The sequence below is a fragment of the Pipistrellus kuhlii genome, unplaced genomic scaffold, assembly GCF_014108245.1.
Source record: "Pipistrellus kuhlii isolate mPipKuh1 unplaced genomic scaffold, mPipKuh1.p scaffold_m20_p_8, whole genome shotgun sequence".
Taxonomy (NCBI): domain Eukaryota; kingdom Metazoa; phylum Chordata; class Mammalia; order Chiroptera; family Vespertilionidae; genus Pipistrellus; species Pipistrellus kuhlii.
The window spans coordinates 62,123,750-62,144,106 of NW_023425584.1; the positions used below are offsets into that span (position 1 = coordinate 62,123,750).

General features: G+C 38.9%; 1 protein-coding gene across 2 annotated transcripts in view; it reads right to left on the reverse strand.

The window, feature by feature from the left end:
• Positions 1 to 2,818: 2,818 nt before the first annotated feature.
• Positions 2,819 to 20,357, reverse strand: part of MFAP3L (microfibril associated protein 3 like) — a 42,335-nt gene continuing 24,796 nt past the window's right edge. For both annotated transcript variants that reach the window (XM_036424264.2, XM_036424266.2), the window contains exon 3: positions 2,819 to 8,498. In XM_036424264.2, the coding sequence (XP_036280157.1) occupies positions 7,549 to 8,498 (950 nt within the window). In that variant the 3' untranslated portion in view covers positions 2,819 to 7,548. The remainder of the gene's footprint in view (positions 8,499 to 20,357) is intronic.

The following is a 20,357-nucleotide window of genomic DNA, read 5'->3' on the forward strand; positions in this document are numbered from 1 at the left end:
AATACCCATATCCACTATCATCTGGTCCCCTCATACACAAATAGAATGTATTTAAATTTTCTTCAACTTCAAATTGCTTCTTTAGATGAAGACATTTTTACAAATATAATGCCAGGTCATAATTTTTATGTTTCAGTTTTAAAATAATTTTAAACACCACCACCATTAAAATTTATCTCTTATGTTAACTCATCAATTGTCTACTAAATAGTAGATCAATTTTCTAATAGAATTTATTTTGTAATCAAGCATTTTACTTTCTGCATAATAACTTGGTCCACTGGCCAAACCACTGAGGGAATGCCAGCAGTGAATTCCAATAGGAAACACCATTGACAATGAGGCTAGCTGCATGGCTGGGCAGAATTTTATCTTCTTTAGACACACTTGTCATTTTTCTCTGACTTCATGTGAAAAGTTTGATGGTTAGAATTAGGAATTTTCTTAAGGCTTTGGGACAACTTTGTGCAATCCACCAAATGCCTATGTGAAAGAAGTATGTAGCACTGTAAACATAAAAATCAATCATAATAAAACCAGAGGCACTGATCACGTCAGGGGTTTTCAATATGTATCAGCTTTATCTGACTCATAACAATTTTCAGGAAATATGATAGATGCTGTATAGCATTTACACTAAACCACAAGAAGTCCCTCAATTTTGACTTCTATCCTTTTAAGATTCACTGGGATTCCTATTCTATAATGAACCTTAAAACATGAGTCAATTAAAAGAAAATCCACTCCATTGGTAGTGAAAAATTATTTTGGGAGAAAATTCATATTGCTTTATCAATCTTCACTCATATTTTTAGCTTATTTAATATTAGTTCTTTAGTATTTTAGGAGAATTATCATTTTACCCTTAGAGTCGTCATTTTCCCTAATAGTGTAAATGCAATTGGTGCTGACTCTCATTCAATTGCTATTCAAAAATACCTCAATATTCTACTTAACACTTATATGTACTTCATTCAATATGTCAGTTCTAATGGTTCTTCAGAACCATAATCACCAAGGGAACAAGTCTGCTGCTGCTTTCCTTTTTTGTTTTGGTTTGTTGAACTATCCTTTATTTTATGAGCTGTAGCTTTAAGGCATCTGAGGAGGGGCCTAGGTGTTATGGGGAAGCACCTGACTTTTTCCTCTAACACCAGTTGGCAGAAACAATTCACACAAAAGAATGAGTGTCACATGGCATGTAATTAATGTAGTAGAGTCAGGAGCACCCCCAATATTTGTAATCCTCTCTTTTCTATGAATACATTTAGAGTTTTAATTTTAATTATCTTGACAGTAAAAAAGATAATTTATTTTTTAAATTTTTAGTTATTGAATTTAGAGAGAGAAAAAACATTGATCTGTTGTTTCACATATTTATGCATTCATTAGTTGATTCTTATATGTGCCCTGATTGGAAATCAAACCCACCACCTTGGCATATCAGGACAACTGTCTAACTAACTCATCTACCCAGCCAGGAAAAAAGAGACAATTTATCATAGTAGGATTAAATCATGCTTTCAGCTAGTTCAAGGACCAGTGTGATACTACTTTTAAGATTTTTTACTCAGAATTTAAAACTTATCAACAATTGAATATGCTGCTGCATGAGATAGTGTGGTCTCTATCAGAGGTCCCGATGATGTTTTTATTGATTCTGGGAGAGGGGAGAGGGGAGGGGGGGGGGGAGAGAGAGAGAGAGAGAGAGAGAGAGAGAGAGAGAGAGAGAGAGAGAGAGCGCGCGCGCGCGTGCGCGAGCCCGGGACCAAATCAGCAACCTTTTTGGTGTATGGAACAATGCTCCAACCAATTTAGCTATTGGCCAGGGATATCAGAGATTTTCAAGCAGAACTGAACTGCTACTACTTGTTAGGCACACTGTAGAAAAGGTATGTAAATCAGATAACATCCTACTTAATTTCCAACTCTGTGACTATGTCCTGTTAAAACCACTGATTTACATTAAGCTTTATCAAGCTCTAGCTCCTTTGAAAGGCCCATGGAGAACATGGCATTCCAAAATCTGCAAAAAATAACAATATCTGTTTGTTTTGTGTCTGAAAATATGCACCAGTCAAAATTACCTGGTTAGGATGAAACTTACCTATTTTCTCTTTCACAAGGACACAATCATTCATTTTGCCAGGAATGCCAGCATAATTCTCTTAAATTCTTTTTATCACTTGAATCTATGGATGGTTAGTTATACCATATGTGTGGTTTATTGTATCACTTGCTCAGCAACTTCTTTTGCATCTTTAGTCCACAGTAAAATACTTTCTACCCTTGTCATGTGATTTCCTTTCCCATTCGGTAGTCTCCTTTCTTATTTTGCTTGCATGTCTCATCTGAGCGGAATTCAGCTTTTGAAGCTTATCATCAAAGGAACCGACATTCTTAGTATGTTCTTAGATTTGTCCTGGATTGGGTGTTGTCTAGATGTTTTGTGGCAGACCTATTACTCATGCCTACTCTCGTGGAAAGTTCTAGATATGTGAGTTTACTGATCTTTCTGGATTCTCTTCAATAAGCTTGATGTTACATGTCAAAAATTACGTCTTGATACAGATAAAAGTAAATTGCTATGAAAGTAAATTGCTGAAGTTTGTCAGGATGAAGTTAATGTTTCTGAGTTTGGATAGTTGGTAATTTTACAGTACATAAAAATTATTTCATTCCCCCCCCCCCCCTTCCCAAGATAGGCTGCAGATGCAGAAGGTAGGGAAAATAACTGACTACAGATCTCATGCCATTGCAAAAAGTAAACCAGGCCACAATGACATGCCCTTTAGGTGAGACACAACACACAATCCTGACACTTGTGCAAACCTTTTATTAAAGCAACAATCAAAATACAGGATGAATCACATTTTTTTCCTACTATAACATCAACTTAAATATCAGTCATTTGTTTCCATATTTAAATTACTTTTAAAAAGGTTGAACATTTATAGTTCACAAAATCGCCAGTTTGACATTTTCCCCAGGTAAAATTTTTTACTTTCCAATTTTAATACAGGATATGCAGAAGTAGATATATAGCAAACCAAACAGAAATTCAAGCATCTTCTTGGACCCTAATTCACTGTAGGCAGCTCTATGGTGTCAGAGAGATACATTTGAAGGCTATTGTTACAGGTTAAATAAAAAACAATTCATGCCAAGATATTCTTAGAGCTAATTGTTTTATAGTTTTACATTCTCTAAAGCTTTAATTTTGATTGTGGAAGTCTAAGTATTAGCTTCCTTAAAATTTTATCTCTATAGAATCAATTATAAAGATCATTGCCAATCTCATATGATACTTTCTTATATAACTCTTAGTCCTTTGGAAAACATAAGCAATTCTATTTTACCTGATTCTGCCCCCCCCACACTGATATATTTCATCCAAACCAGATTAATCGTTGTAGAAGCCCCACGAAAGGCATTAGGAAAATGAATGTTGTCATCTACTGAAGAGCTTTTAAATGAATAGGTAAATATAAAAATGAATATTTTTATCTTAAAGATATCAGGTGTTCAAAATATGTGTGGGAATATACAATGAGATCTGGTAGGTATTTAAAGAGTACAATAAATTAGTTTAAAAATCTAGTAGAAACAGGAATAATAATCTTAAGGGATTGCTAAAAGGATATGGGAAGATAGGTACAGGTCAGTAGTTGAACTGTGCTGAATATAAAATAGAGCATCTGAAAGAAGAGTTAAACGCTCCATTTTCTTACCAAATGAAACACTGAGAGGAAGTCCTCCCTTTAACAGAACCATTTCAGAGTTTCAACACTGGCACAATATTTCCATTTGCAAATAAAAGATGCCAGATTTGCCATTGTAAAATGGTTCCTCCCATGGTTGGGATTGGTATTTCTATAGTGAACTTGATTTGTGTTGGCTGCATCACATTGAGAGTGTGCCTGTACAAAACATGCAAATATTCATTGTGCCTCACATTTTCTTTATGTTCTAAAGAAGTGAGCAGATCTTAGATCACTAATAAATAACAACCCAAGCATTAGACTTAAAACAGGTTATTAGCCCATTAAATAATCTACAGAGCCATAGTTAAATTCTGTCTTTCCATTAAGTTGTTTTCTTATCTCACACTTGCCCTTTAAAGGGAAGCTTAAACAGCATACACAATTAAAAATGCAGCAAACAACAAAAAAGAAAAAGAAAGAAAGGGGATTCCAGAATCCATAGTTTTGAAAAAGAGGAATGCTTATAAACATCTGAGAAGATCATTCTTGATGTAATGATGACACAATAATGCTTGGTATGGGTGAGAACATTCACAGATTTTTCAGAGTGATTTCTATAGATTAGGCATCACATTTAGTTCCTAGAGATTTCAGTCAGTCAAGTATTAGTATTTCTTTTTATTAAGTATGATATACAAAAAGATGAGAAGAGTAGATGTGCCCTAACGATATGAAAATATAATATATTAAACAAAACCACTATAAATTACATATTTTTCAGTATAAATGTTGTTTCATTTACAATAAATACCATCCAAGTTTGCAGACACCTACGTGAATGAACTATGCATACATATCTGAATTATTTTCAGAATTTCAAGAAAAAAATTGCTAGAATATAACCAGATGACTCATAAACCCAAAATTGTTTGATTTTGAGAATGACTACATATAACCCAAGGAACATGGCTTGGGATTTGGTGTTAAGCTTCTAAAACTGCCCAAATGAGTCTAACGTGTGTTGTGTGTGTGTGTATGTGTGTGTATCTATGATTCTTATTGATCTTTGAAAATCAGCTGAAAGTCACAAGGTCATCTACATTTCATATTCTAGCAGGAGAACCTTTCTCCCTTTGTAGGAAGCAATAGGATGGATAGGAAGAGTGTAGAATTTCTGGGAGGAGAAATCTCTGTTGTAAGCCAATTTCCCTTTAGATTGGCTATTATTATATCAAGAGCTTTTTGATGCTTTAAAGAAGGAGAACATTTTGATATAATCTCAGCCTAAAGAAGCTAAAAACAAAATGGAAACATTCTTTGGTCACATATTTCTGCTCTTACTTCATAAAAAATTTGCCCATTTTAAACGTTTTACCCTGAATCAATGTCTAGACAAACTACTAGATGCCTTCTCCTGTAATTTATGTGGAAATATGCACATGGGTTTGGGTGGAATGAAAACAAAATACATTGAGAAACAGTTATCACAATACCCCAAAGTGAGCTTAAGTCTCTATTGTTTTGGACATACAGGTCCCTGGTAAGAGTTTGTTGACCTCTAAACAAGTGAAAAATATTTACTATATTCTGAGAGTTGGAGATAAAACTTTTCTGCCCCCAAATACATAAAATCCCAGTCAGGGGAGCCCATCAGGAAGCATGGTTTCTCTTGTTGCTCACTACTAATTTCTTTATGTGACCACCCAAGTTGCCAAGAGTTCATTCTTGACCAAGAGATGTCTGATCAAACTCCACATCTAGTGAGTTTACCTTCGATATCAGGAGTAAAAAAAACAAAAAACCGTCAAAACCATTTATAAGGCCATACCCACTGCCCTCAGCCACAGAGCTAGAGACATTTGCTGTAAAGTTTGGACAGCAAAAACATCCAACCTCATGTACCCATTTTTGTTCCTAATATTGCATGTTTCATGCTATGGGGGCCACCATGAGAGATTACAAATTTTCCATAAAACTTTAAATGTCTGAGCTAGAACGGATTTGGTTATCAACGAGTACAACAATCCCTAAACTTTGCAAGTAAAAAAGATTAAACACCAGAATGGAGAAGGAAACTGTCCAAGGTCACTTATCTAGAGAGTGACAGATTAAGGACTAGACATCTTCATCTGCTCTCTCATCACCAATGTGGTCCATGTAACTAACTTCCAATGTCATGATCCTTATAACTGCTTTAAGGTTAGTGTCTCCCTCCTCCTAAGTGAAAATGAAATAATACCACTTGTTCTCATCATGATTAAATCTAAATTGTAGAAGTGGTCAAATGATAATTTGGAGGGGAAGGAAGGGAGAAGATCCACAATTTACTTAAAATGCTATGATTTTTTAAAATCATACTTACTCATTGGGTAAGTAATGCAGCATAAACAACATTAGAGATACAAATGAAAATCTTTAAAGTAACTGTGAAAAAGAACAAGGACAATCATATTGGTTTGGTTCTGTGCGAGAATGAGACTATTTAAATGGTGCTCAGATCTCACCAAGTCTTCTGCCTCTGACAGATAATGAGACTGAAACCCAGACTTGCCCAAAGCCAGGCAGCTGGTTATTGGCACTGTCAGGTAAGGTGTTGGCCTTTGGATGACTAGTTTTGTCTTTTGTCTATGACATCATTCTACCTTACATAAACTTTCTTGTGAGATTAAAAATTAATTTAATACTTTTGGCATGAAATTTGATGGTAGTTTCCTATACTTTTATTATAATAGTAGAGGCCCCATGCACAAAATTCATGCAAGGAGCTCAGCTATCGTGGCCCCGGCTTCATCTGGAAGGTCATTCAGATGGTCATTCTGCTCACGTCTAATTAGCATATTAGCTCTTTATTATCCTTCCCTCCAACTCCTTGGGTAGCCAATATTCTACAACCTACCGGGATTCAAATGCCTCTGACTTATGAAGCAATAAAATTTCCTGGTAAAGATCAGGGTTTTTTTGAGGATGATGTTACTTAAATGTAAAAACAGCAGTTTTCATGGTTATTATGGGTATACTCAACCTTTTATAATCTACCATCACCACCATACTTCAGTTGAACTCACACAAAGGTTCTCAGAATTGGACAGGTAAACATGTTTTCGTTTGGCTATTAAAGTGCTGTTCTTGGGCAAAGTTTTTCTCAGTTTTACTTACAGCAGCTTTTTTGGAAACCAGTAAAAATCAAGGTATGAAAATAGGCCTTGGGAATAACAAAAACAAGGAGTCTAGTGACTACTCTGGAACATTATAAATGACTTTTAGATATCAGCCCTGGTACTGGTGACTGATAACAAAGCCTCTGAGGTAAATGTTCTAGGGAAAATTAAGGACATAGAAGACTAAATCAGAAAGAGCAATTAGTATTAATATAATAACTACTCCATTTCAAGGAACAGCGAAAGGAACAAGGACTGAGAAGAAAGTGCAACAAACCCATATACGTGCATTTGCTATTGTAGCAGACCTATAATTTTTTTTAAAAAGAAAAGCAATGCAGTGTGCATTGGACAGGGCTCTTGAACTCAGAATTTATCTTACAGTAGTGTACTCTTTGCCAAAAGGGCATCACCAATGAAGGTATTTGGCAGAGAATTGTCTCTAAAACTTGTTTCACTTGGACAATAGCATCAATTCTGCACCCTGATGTTTCCTGCATCCTTTTCTCCTGGGGAAGGTCCAGTCACAAGGACTGCACACAGGTGTTTCCCCTTCTACAATAGCATCACTCCTACCAAAGGGATGAGAGTCTCCTGGTAAGGCTTAGCGGCAAGTGCGTACTACATCTGGACTACGAGGAGCAGCCCCTGATTTTCTTAATATGCATAGCTTTTCAGAGTTGATATTAGACATGGCTTTCATAAATAATGCAGGTGTTTCTTTCATGTGCCACTGCCAGCTCTGTAGTTTCCAGATGGGCTGGTGGCGGGACTTTATCTGATACCTCAACAGCCATGGGCTCAACAGGTGTGGGGTCTTCAGGCGTTAGCTCTGTGGATGTTACATCTGTAGAAGGCTCTACAGTTTCTGGGGATTGTTCAGGTGACAGTTCTGTGTCCTCTTCATCTTTGACATCTTCAAACTGTACACCCTCTTGGTCATCCACGTGATCTTTTTTGGACTGTGGATGCACGGACACCTTGATGGCAATCTGCTGTGGCTGTTCATGCAGCGATGAGGCGTCTGAGTCAGCGGTGGGGGAGTCACTTCGCTTCAGAGAGTTTCGGATCATGTACACCTCATCCCTGTCCATGGCCTCATGGCCTTCTGGCATGTGCTGCACAAAATTCTGCCCCTGCTCCTCCAGCCTGACCACCTCCATGATTTCCTCCATGATGGTTCTGCAGTTCATAATGAGAGGAGGCAGCGGCACGCTCCTGGCCAGCTCTTCAATGTAGCGGGCAAACTCCATGGTTTTGAACTGGGTGACTTTGGCAAGCTCTAGAGTTTTGGCTGAGGTGATGATGGGGATCCGCTTGGCGATCTCGAATGCCTTCTGCAGCTTCTCTGCGCCTTCTGTCCTAAAGAACTCGTTGATGGCCTTCTCCGTCTTCTTCAGGTGGCTGCTCATCATACACAGGCGGGTGATGTTGAGGACCATGACGATGGTGAAGGCCACGAGGCAGACCACCATGTAGTAGACACCCATGTCTCCCGAGGTGAAGATGACACGCAGGGTCACTGTGTTGTTCACAATGCCATAGGCATTGGAGGCAACACATGTGTATTTCCCTCGGTCTGAAAAAGACACCTTGGTGATGTTCAGGAGGCCGCCCTCGTGCATCTGCCATTTTCCTGTTGGGAGAGAACATTCAAAGAAAAATCATACGGTTTCTATTGAAGTGGCTACAGGCTTACTAGAAATATTTCTTATTGATGATAGCAACAGTGAACCTTTATTGTGTGCCTGACATTGACATGTATAAACTCACTTAATCTTCACAACTACTCTGTGGGATTACTAATACTAGCCTCACTTTATAGGATGACAAAACGGAGGCACATTAGATTGAACCATGTTCCCAAGATCGCCAGTTTGGAAGTAGTAGAGCTAGAAGATGAACTCAAGTTCAAGAGTCTGTACTCTTTAAACCACCAAAGCATACTGTATAATTCCACATCCTAGTGAAAAATAAGAAAAATAAACAATCTGGAAAATACTGTGCTCTTACTAGAGAATTCCTTCACTGTAGTATCTGATTTTCTAACCTGCCTGTGAGCATGGCTCTGTTGAACACTGTGGAGTTTAATGCTTCTCAGAATATCAAGTATTATAGTTTAGGACCAACATAAAATCTGGAGTAAATCAAATTAAGTTATAATTGTTTGCTGGTTGTTCATATTTGACATTGAGGTTGTCCTTGATTAAAACATGATTGTATCATTAATTTTGAGAATCTACAATAAATTATCTATACTACTTATTTTATTAGCTAACAATGTGAAGAATAAGAGGTTGGATATGAATTAATATCAATTTGTTTTAGTCTTGCAAATAAATGACAGACTCATCAAACTGAAAGTAAGCCTCACACAGTAGAGAATTCATGTTGATAACATAAATACTTCCCTCTGGCCTGGACAGGACTTAGTATTGCCTTGTGAATGAGGTTCTGAGTCAGGCAAAACTCTTTAGTTAGGGTTAATTCCTAGTCTGCCTGTATACCCATAGGTCAGATTATCCCTGGAGAAGGGAGAGTCCAGGTCAGGCCTTGGGGGAGGTCTAAGGAACAGAGCAGGCAGGTATTTCTTCATAAAAACACTCCAGTTCCCCATGCAGCTAGAGGACCTCTCCTGAGAGACTGGACTATTTAACATGTAGTTTTCTCTTAAATTCCTATTATTGCGTAGGCTTTTTACTTGTTTCATCCCTTCTGGCAGTGACTTTTAATTCTAATTAAGAGTCTGATATTTCCCAAAAGCAACAAGCTAAATGCTCCTTTTTAAAACTAGTGAGCACATATGTGGCCAAGGGATAAGGCAACAGAGGGCCTTCTATACTCCACCATCATTCTGCTACCACATGGTGATTGCAGTCCAAAGGAACATTCTGAAGGAAGCTGGCAGGAGCGGTGAGGTGCCTCCTGCAGGCCACAGTCCCTGACTTACTAGCCGTGGGGAGTCTGACAGGATGCCCTTAGTGGGTGCTGTCACATTAACTTTGCTTTCTGAAAGAACATCTGTGAAGAGTGGTCCCTGGTGTCCCTGCCTAACCCTTTTCTGACAATTTGGCCAGTATATTTTCTCAAGAGTAGAAAACACTGGTTTGGAAAATCTAGCGAAATGTTCAGTCTCTGTGAATGTGCAAGAATAAACAAACCAAGCACCCGGTCTGTGAAATTTTCTCTCATTCACACGAGGCGGGGGCAAGCTTCCACCCCTTTCATTCCCTGAACCTGAATTTTGATACTTTTACTGCAGATTTATCCAAATGTATAATGATAGGAGATAAGGGAAATTATAATTTCCTTAAAATTTGTTTGTTCCATAAGAGTAGACTACAACAGGTAGAAGAGACAAAAACAAAACAAACAAACAAAAAACAAAAAATAACCCCAAAAAACAAAAAAATAAAAAATAAACAAAAAACACAAACCTCTAGTTGATTGAAAGCTTATTATAGATATGGAAGGCACTGGGCTCCAAGAATTACAGGTGATACATTTACTTTCCTTTATTTGTAAGAAAATACTAAAGGAAGTAGGGTGGAAGAGCATGAGGAGGTGAGGTTATTTGTATGGGGAATTATTAGAATCGATCTATTCATCTCCTAACCTCCCCAGTGTCACTCCTTTTATGGAGGAATTAATCTGTAAATACAAAAACAGAGCAGTCTGAACTGAGTAGAAGAACAAAAGCAGAAAAGAACACTAAGCTAGAAAGGCAGACAGCAAATATATGCCTAAGCGACTGAATGACCCGCCGCTATGATGCGCACTGATCACCAGGGGGAAGACACTCACTGCAGGAGCTGCCCATGGTGGTCAGTGGGCTCCCATAACAGAAGTGCTGCTCAGCCAGAAGCTGGGCTCATAGCTGGTGAGCACAACTGCAGCGATGCAAGTCTCTCCTGCCTCCTCGGCAGCACTACCAAGCGGTGGCAGGAGGGGCAGCAAGGCTGGGATTAGCAGGAGCAGTGCTGGCTCAGGCTCTTCCCAAGCTGCCTGCTGCTTTGCATACTCCCAACGGGTCCTCTATTGTGAGAGAGTGCAGGCCAGACTGAGAGACCTCACCAGTGCACAAACCCATGCACTGGGCCTCTAGTGGTAATATAAATAGCCTTCTCCTGGCACCTACATAATAGTTTATATTGTATTTTGTTACAAACGAAATGCAACGATATATTTTATTTATAACATGCCAATGCTTTCCACTATTTCAAGATGTTTCTCAGAGTAAATTTCATAGTTACTTTCAGGCAAATTTGTAATAAAAACTGACATGTATTTATTCTGGACCCAAGCAATTCAATGCAGATTAGAATTTAGACATTGCAGAAGATTCTTTTCACATTGTGAAAAGAGGCACAATTTGGAACCAAACACAACGTTAGTAGGTGACATTTATGGCTCATTTTGGGAGAAAGCAGATTTCCAGCAGATATTTACTCAGGAGCATATTCTGCTTCTTAGTCCAGGGCAGTGGGTCTTTAGCATCTTTTACAGACTGTATTCAATCATTTAGTTTGTTCTTGAATTCTGAAACCCGGCTATGTATCTGTGAAGAGATTATATTGGCTTAACTATAAACTATGACAAAATGAATCTACCAGTATGTTATGATCATAAAACACTTGGTTTATTACCTATAATCTGAGCTGCAGCATCCTAGTTAAGAGACTGGGACCTCATCTCTCCCTGCCAGCAATTTCCTGTTTCCAATCTAGGCATCTCTTTAGTCTTTGATCCTTTACTAGATTCCTTTTGAAACAACCATCATATTTATTTTATGGATTAATGTGATATTAATTACATTTAGGCTTTAATGTGTGACTGGATTAAACATTCTATTATCAGATCACAAAGCAAGTCTTTGGAAGACAACACACACACACACCCTTATCTCTCTACAGACTATACTGTCAGAAGAGCTAAGATTTCGACCTCAAAGGTGATGTAGGTCTGTCAGACTTCTTTTATAAAGGCTGATACATTGATTCCTTCCTAGGAATTGGGACTCAAATTATGCCTCAGCCTCAGTTAATCTGTGACTAGTAATAAAGATTTCTGCTTGTTCTACTATCATATGAACCCCTAGAAATTATGATGATGGCACAAATTCGACCTTGGGGGTGCTCCGATATCAGCTTGGAGCCCAGGCTCATGCAGAATCTCTGCAGGGCACTTGCTCAGCTAGGATCAACCTGAGAACATTTTCTGTGCTGCATGGAGCCATTCACCTTTGTCTATACAGACTTTGTCCCAAGACTCATTCTGGAATGGTGCCAACTTCAGCTGTCAGAAAGTTAAAGAAATAAAAACACCCCCAGAACTATACACATGAATCGGGTATACACTGTGCTATCCCCCTGTGTTTTAAATTGTAATTGAGAGGCAATGTCCAAGAAATGTGCAGCATTTTCATTATGTTGCATCACACACACCTAAAATGTCAACAGCTAATGCTAAGTCAGTTCTACATGCATTGATTTCAGAGGAAATAAAACAGGCAGGTGTTGAACTATTATTTTCTGAATGCAAAAGATTACATGTATTCCCGAACCTTCTTGATGATAGTTCACGTCCCCCAATGCTTTGCTGAGACTGTAGTTCCTCCTTTGAAACACCCTTCCTCCATCCCCCCTCTTCACTCTGGTCCTCTGAGTGTCATCTGAAGGTCAGGCTAACGTACTGTCACACACAGCAGAAAGAGACTGGAAAAAAGGAGTCAGATAGACTAGAGTTTGCCCAGAACCTGTCACAGTCTTGCCCAAGAAACTCCAAGCACTAGATCACACGTGAAAATCATCCACACGTGAACAGAAGTGTTGTGGGGACAGTCTCTCCTTTGCAAAGAGAAAAGCTAGCAGATGTTATTTCTTAGCTGTGCTGTGGTGTGCGCTAAGCTGCACAACAAAGCTGACATTTTTAGAAGACAGTGATCTTTTTTCTTTTTTTAATCTTGTTCATGCATTCAGTAACGATTGTTGAATACATTGTTTATATACCAGCTTCCATCCCAGAATGTGCCAATGCAAAGATGATGCCTGACTACAAAAACAGTCCAAGCCAAAGAGGGACAGTTTCCAATAAATAACTGGGGTTTCCCTGGCATAGGACAGGGGCTGGGGAAGGGAACAGTGGGGACAGGCTTCCTAGAGAGGCTTGAGGGAAGCACATGAGCAAAAGAGGGAAGTCAGTGGGTACTCCTATAGCTGACAAAACATTTTTAAAATCCAGAAGGGCCAACCCAAAAGAAAAAAAAAGGAGAAAAGATATGAATGGATAAGTCACAGGGGAAAAAAGGAAATGCAAATGGTATCTAAGTGTAAAAAAACACCAATGATTTATAATTGAAATTTAAAGGGATAATGAAAAAAAATAACTTTTTCACTTTTCAGAATGCCAAATAAAGGGTGGGGGTGTGATATTGAGAATACATTATGTTTCCAAGAGAACAGAGAAAGGAACACTCCCCCACACTGCAGGTGTGAGTTGGATGGCTAAAAACCTTTGGAAGGTTGATTTGGAGAAATCCTCAAAATTTAAAATGAATGTAACCTACGAGCAACATTTAGACTTGAAATCCTTCAACTCAGGCAAGCCTAGCTTGACTGGGAAAATATTAATGAATGCAAAAAAATCAAGGTAATGAAAAATATTTCTTTCCAGAATAGTTTCTCTCTCCACGGACATAGTTCTAGAGTTTTCTTTCCCTGCCAACATTCTCTGGAAGAAGCCATCCAGGAAGTCCCACCCAGGAAGGTGGCTGCCCTGGTACCTCTATGCCACCCTGGGGCATGCAAGCACACATGAAGGGGAAGTCACTCAAGACAGCACAACGTCCTGTCAATAGGACAGTGTCAGGAAGAGAAGTGGGTCAACAGCACCATATGACTACAGTTAAACCTGTAAATGTCAGGATGTTCTATGGTATAGGGGTTATTGTGACCTAATGTAAAATTAATACACAGTACCAGATCAGAATTCTCGCTCATGCAAACAACTTCTGCCCCAGGTCTTGCTGTACAGAGATGAGCTGCATCAACACTTTCTGAAACTGAAGAACCTAAGGAAAATGAGAGCACAACCTACAAAGACACTAATTGCAGCTTTTCTCCAAATAAGATGTCTATGGAAATCCTAAATCTCCCCAGCATTTCCTATGGATCACTGAGCATTAAAAATTAACATTATATCCAAATGCTAAGCTCTTAGAATTTCCCTCAAATTACTTATGAGAAGAGATGGATTTCTTTTGCCTTAGTGATGTCTGTGGATATGTAAACAAACAGATGGACAGTTCGTCTACTACAATATCCCCAGTGAGTGGTATAAGATTAAAACTGTTCACAACTCCATTTACTCAGGCTCTTAAGCTCCTCGGGCCTGTGCTAGTCAAGAAGGAAGAGTTCAATCTGCCAAAGCGATGAGGTTATTTTCCAAATTTTCAAGTGGTGAGAATCCCAGTGAGTGTTTATGTAAACATAAATGAAACACACATTCACTTGAACTAGCATCGCAGTGCACTGATGCTCTTCAAGTAAGAACAAAATGTATGTGGGTTTGTGGCTACAAAAGTGGCCCTTATTTTCCACAATGTGAAATATGGGCTTTTGTAGCAAAAGGATCCATGCCCTTTCACAAAACATAATTGAAAACAAATTTAGCATTGCATGACTGCACCTATTACAGTGTTTCTGCAATACCCGGCAGTTCCTTACAGCCACAGTCAGGTTTTAAACATTGCAAACTGCAAGGGCTTTTGTGCCCTCCCTTCCCAGTCCTCTCAAGGAACCTCTTCAGAATATTACTAGGGCAACTCCAACAAGCCAGCTCCTCCATCATGGGAAGCCACGGCAGCCTAGGACAACAGGTTTAGCTTAGCTTTCAGGTCAGGATGGTGAGAGTGGAAGGACTGGGCAGATCTTGCACTTCTGCTCTGCTTAAAGGCATGAGTAATATCTGAAGAGCACTTATGTTTTCTTTATTTTAAAATATATATACATTTTATTGATTTCAGAGAGGGAGAGAGAGGAAGATAGAATCATTGATACACTGCCACCTGCATGCCCACACTGGGGATTGAGCCCGCAACTGGGGTATGTGTCATTGACCAAAATTGAACTCAGGATTCTTCAGTCTGCAGGCCGAAGCTCTATCCACTAAGTGACTAGGACAGCACCTATATTTTCATTTCCTGGTAAGGGAAACAACATATGCTTCAGCTAACTGGTATTCTTATTTAAAAAAATATATATTTTATTTATTTTTTACAGAGAGGAAGAGAGAGGGACAGAGAGTTAGAAACATCAATGAGAGAGAATCATCAATCAGCTGCCTCTTGCACAACCCCTACTGAGGATGTGCCCGGAACCAAGGTACATGCCCTTTCTGGGACCTTTCAGTCTGCAGGCTGACACTCTCTCCACTGAGCCAAACTGGTTTTGGCTGGTATTCTTATTTTTTAAAACAGTGCCAAGCATGTAATTCCATGCAGACTAGTAAGAGTCATTTTTTATAGTAGCTATAGGTAGCCTTCTAAGACAAGAGCACCCTAAAGTGGGTTCATATATAATAAAAGGATTACATTTTGGGAATCTCAGTTGTCATCCTTACCTGAGGTAGATCTGGAAGGATCTTTTCATGGCTAAGACTAAACAGTTATTTGTTGCCAAGTTGGCCCTTAATATGACTCAGTTTGGAAAATGAATCACTGTATCATGATGCCAAAAGACATGATGGGTCCACACAACTGAAGACTCACTTCACAATAATTCTTTAGTTCACTGAGGTGTGCCTCTTTGGGTTAGACCAGGCTTTCTCAACTTGGGTACCACTGACATTTGGCACCGGATAATTCTTTGTAGGGGTCTATCCTGTGCATGGTAGTAACAGCATCTCTGGAAACACTGGGTTCAGCAAATGTAAAGGTCACCCAGTGTGTAATATACTTTGCAATTTCCACTTATACTGCTTCTTCAGAGACAGAAGCCTCTTGGGTATTAAAGGGCCCTGTGTATACAAAGTAATGTGATAGGGGAGGGCAAGCCTCTGCTGGTGGAGAGATTCTAAACTAGCTATCATGGCAGTCATATTCTTTTGAAATTTCAAATTAACCTGTAAGGGATATAATTTTTTTTGTGTGTGTGTTTATTTAAGACTCACAAACTCACATGGTAGTAAAAAGGTCTCTGTTTTACAGATAGGAAAACTGTGGTTCATAAAAGTTAAGGGTGCTTGCCAGTGTAGGTCTATGGTTAGAGCATCAGGTCACACACCAAAAGGTTGAGGGTTCAATTCCCAGTCAAGGTCACATACCTTTGTTGCAGGTTCTATCCTCAGCCTTGGTCGGGCATGTGTGGGAGTCAACCAAGCAATGTATCTCTCTCATTGATGTTTTTATTTTCTCTCTCTCTCCCATCACTACCTCCCTTTTGCTCTCTAAAAATCAATAGGAAAAATATCCTCAGGTGAGGATTAACCAAAAGAAAAAGTTAAGGAACTTGCTCAACTGAAAACTATCATGTGCTTCTTTGGAATTTCCAGTAAGTATTTATAATCCCATATACTTTAATTCCTTTTGACAAGTTGATTTTTTAAAATCTCAAATATTGAACCTACTAAAAGAGGTATTCAATAAAATATTTTCATAAGTTAACACACTACTTCATGCTGATCTATGGGCTTTTGTAGCAAAAGGATCCATGCCCTTTCCAAAGACAATTTACACTCAATGCTGTGGGGACTGACCTCCTTCCATGGATATTACGTAGGGAGGTGTGATACACTACACTGTATCTACAGGGTTGAAACTTGGCTGGCATAGCCTGCTGATGTCCTTTGCAGAAGTAGTTAAAAGTCAATTCACAGTCTATTTTTAAAAAATCTGAAAAGCAGGGAGATAAAAACAACGCAGTGATATAAACTAAGTGCAAAACTGATAATGATGACCACAGAACTGGAGTAGCAGCTGCGATGAGTGTGGACTTGTGTATAGTTCCGCTCAGTTACCCTGTGCATGTTTATTTCCAAAGATAATTCTTAGTTTTGGTGACAGAAATGCTATAAGAATATGGAAAACAAATCCACAAAAAGGCCTAAAACCCAACTTTAAGGAAGATTTTAAATGTCATCACTAACAACCCAGACTTGTACCACCGACTTTCTGGAAATGCTTGTTATTTAGCATCTGATAAAAGTGCTAATGTACACTTAAATAGTTTCAAGTCAAGGTAACAAGCCACAGCAGAAATGCACCTAATAATATGTACCTGAAATAACTAAGATTTTTTCATAATACTTTCGGACAACTATATATTTCTACTTATCTCTAGCAAAAGCAAAATGGAAACCAGCACATTGCATGGCCGTTTGTTGATTATTCATGGTATTTGAATTCTGACCCCAAACATGTCCTTCAGTGAATGATAAAAAACAAATGGACAAACACCACAAAAAGTCTTTCTCCAGAAATAGATCACATACTGACCTCTCCTGGTCCCGTGGAACTGAAGTGACAAGCACAGGGGAAAAAAGCAAAGCCTCTGCCAATACCAGGAAATAGCCCCATCCTCTAGGAGGGCAGGCTGGCATGAATAATCACTACCACACTTTTGCAGCACAAACAAGAAATGAAATTGCTCTTTTCCCTACTAATCACAAAGCGAATGGTAGTGTGCTCCTGGAGCAACTCCCCAGATGATTTTGAATACATTTCTGTATATACATGTCACAGCACGCACCCTAACACTGGCAAACTGTGATGGCGGTGGTTACAACGCCTCTTCCCTCCTGGAGGGCTTCTCTCATGCACTCAGGCTGGGTTAGATGCTCTTCAACATTTTTCACCTACTGAGACCTGAAGGATGAGCGGCTAGTTGCTGGTTGGACAGAGAGTGAGAACAAATATGTATCAGTTTGGCTGCACTGTGGTGTAATTTTCTCTCCAATTATCTGGCTGTTCATTTGAGGATTGATAATACCTCACCGTCATGCTTATTGTAAAGATTAGAAATAGCACAGGGAACTTGGTATGGGGGCTTCATCATTGGTAGTGGCTGTTAATGAAAATTACATTCATTTTGTGAGTGTGGCTTTTACAGTTGTCTACTGTATCTAGGCAACGTTCCAGGATATTAGCATCATTTTTCATTCTCTATTCAATCACCTCTTTGTTGAGTTGTAGCATTTCATAAACTTCTCTAGCCTATCAGCATGAAAATTAAAATCTATGTCAGTGATATAATAGAGGCATTTTTCTCCATTTGAAGACTACGTGTTCTCTAATAGGTCATTCTAGGACTAAAATTCTGATATTTTATAATGAAGAGGGCCATTTCTATTCTTTCCTATGTTCTATTGTACTTGGTTGTTAGGTACAGTGTTTTCTATTGCCCCATATTACTTATGTTCTGAAATTACTATAATTATGCACTGTAATTGCAAAGGCTGAGCTAGAACATCAAGTACTAGTTTTATGAGTTCTTTTTAAAAAATCTACAGTGAATCTTCCATCTGAGAAATCAAAAATAGCAGGCTGATTTATCAGCAAGGCTGCTGGTTACAAACATGACAATGCTATTAAGTTCTGATCTAGCAGTTAGTTCTTTGTGCCAAAGGCTCTCCACTGGTTGCCATGGCCCAGGGGTCACTGACAGGCTGCTACTGTAGACCACCTGTGCACCCATAAAACAAAAGAACACAGAGCCAAATGTAACTTCCATCTCGTTCCACTTCCCAACACTCAGATGACGAAGGCAGGGTACAGAGTCAGCTTGCCAAGATGAAGTAAACAGCAATAAAGACCTTTTCAATTAAGGCATCATATGATCTCTTGGAAGCAGGAAGGTGCTACCTCAGGACAGCACTCAATTTGTCACAACTGAAATTCAGGCCCCAAGACTGGGCTGTTTCCACCATTTTCTTTCTCTCTAAGACTTAGAGGTGTCAGTGCCTCAGTCTCAACTCTCTAATACCCAGGGACAACCTTTACTCCAAGGTCCACGGGAAAGGTAGATTCAGGTTGGAGTCCTTGATCCCCTCAATTCAGTCACCTTGAAGTGCCTCAGCCCTGCAGAAAGATCTGATGTATTATAGGGACCTGAGTGTGTATATGTTAACATGATTACTGTCCTTCTTCACAAATGTGATGTCACTTCCTTTTGCCTTGTAGTCTGGGGGGAAGGAACTATGGGAATGATAACCAAATGTGGGTAGGGTCAGGGGAGAGGAGTTATCTCATCTTTCCACTGTCATTAGTGAAGGTTCTAGTCATAGCCACTTATTGACAATTGGACCTTGGGAAATTTTAAGTAAAAGAGGAATTTGGATTACATTGTCCTAAGGTCCTTTCTAATTTAAAAAATTCTATGGTCCTTTAATTTTACTCTTCCAGGTTGAACATGCAAGCATATACATGATACCAAATATATAACACTTTATTATTTATGCTCTGCATCTTTGAATAGCTGACCCAAAGCAATGGAAGTTAGAGTACAACCATGTTAAGCTTTGAGCCACCTCACCATTAGGAGCAGGGCTGTGAAGCAGAAGTATGCAATTGCAAGAAAACTCTATTCACTCAGCTCCTGATAAGACATGAAGCATTAGCCTCTATTCTTTTTTCAGAGCAATTAAGATAAAATGAGGGAAAGAGATTAAAAATGTAGGTTTCCTTGGAGCAGAGACTCTTATGGGGATTGTTGATTGGTTAAAGTGCCCTGGGAAGGAAAGGATGATGTGAAGGAAAGAAGGGAATAAACTGTGACTTCAGAACAATGGTCTTTTACTCCCAGGTCCCCAACCCACTACTTGATCTCAAAGAAAATGCTTAGGAAAGGACACTAACTCCCTCAGGTCAATGAATCAAGCTTGGGTGTTCAATTCTCACACCTAAAACAAGAAATGTCCGAATTTCCAATGACCCAATCAATCCTTTCTCTGGCTGGAATTTTCCCTGAAGTAGGCTCAGTGCTTGGTAGGCTATTCACCCTTTTTGGTCAGAAACTCATTTATTAAAAACCAAGTGTTCTTCTATTAGTACATGTTATTCCTTGCCATTGCATTCTTCCTCCCTCTTGGCCTCAACCACAAGAAACAGTCTAGAAACTTCAGCCAGGTCCCCAAGAGCCCAGACTGATCTCCAGTTGGTGGCTGTGAACTTGCACAGAGACTTCCTTCAAGAAGTGTGGTCTTCAAATACACAGTCCACGGATTAAACTAACATTTAATGATAAACAACTGCTATATTGTTTGAGCCAGTTCCATGAAACAAAATAAAACTCCCTTATAAATGGAATATATACTTATGGAGGAAAATCTTTTTTACATTTGTCCCTATAGTATTTTATACTCATTAAATTACAAAATGCCAAGAGGCCTTTTAAAAGGCTTTAATGTTTATCCTTTGTTTTCTGAGTCAGAGAGTGGAAAAAAAAAGAATTCATTACTGCTTTGAATCCTTAAGGCTATTAATTTCACTCTTGTCTCAGAA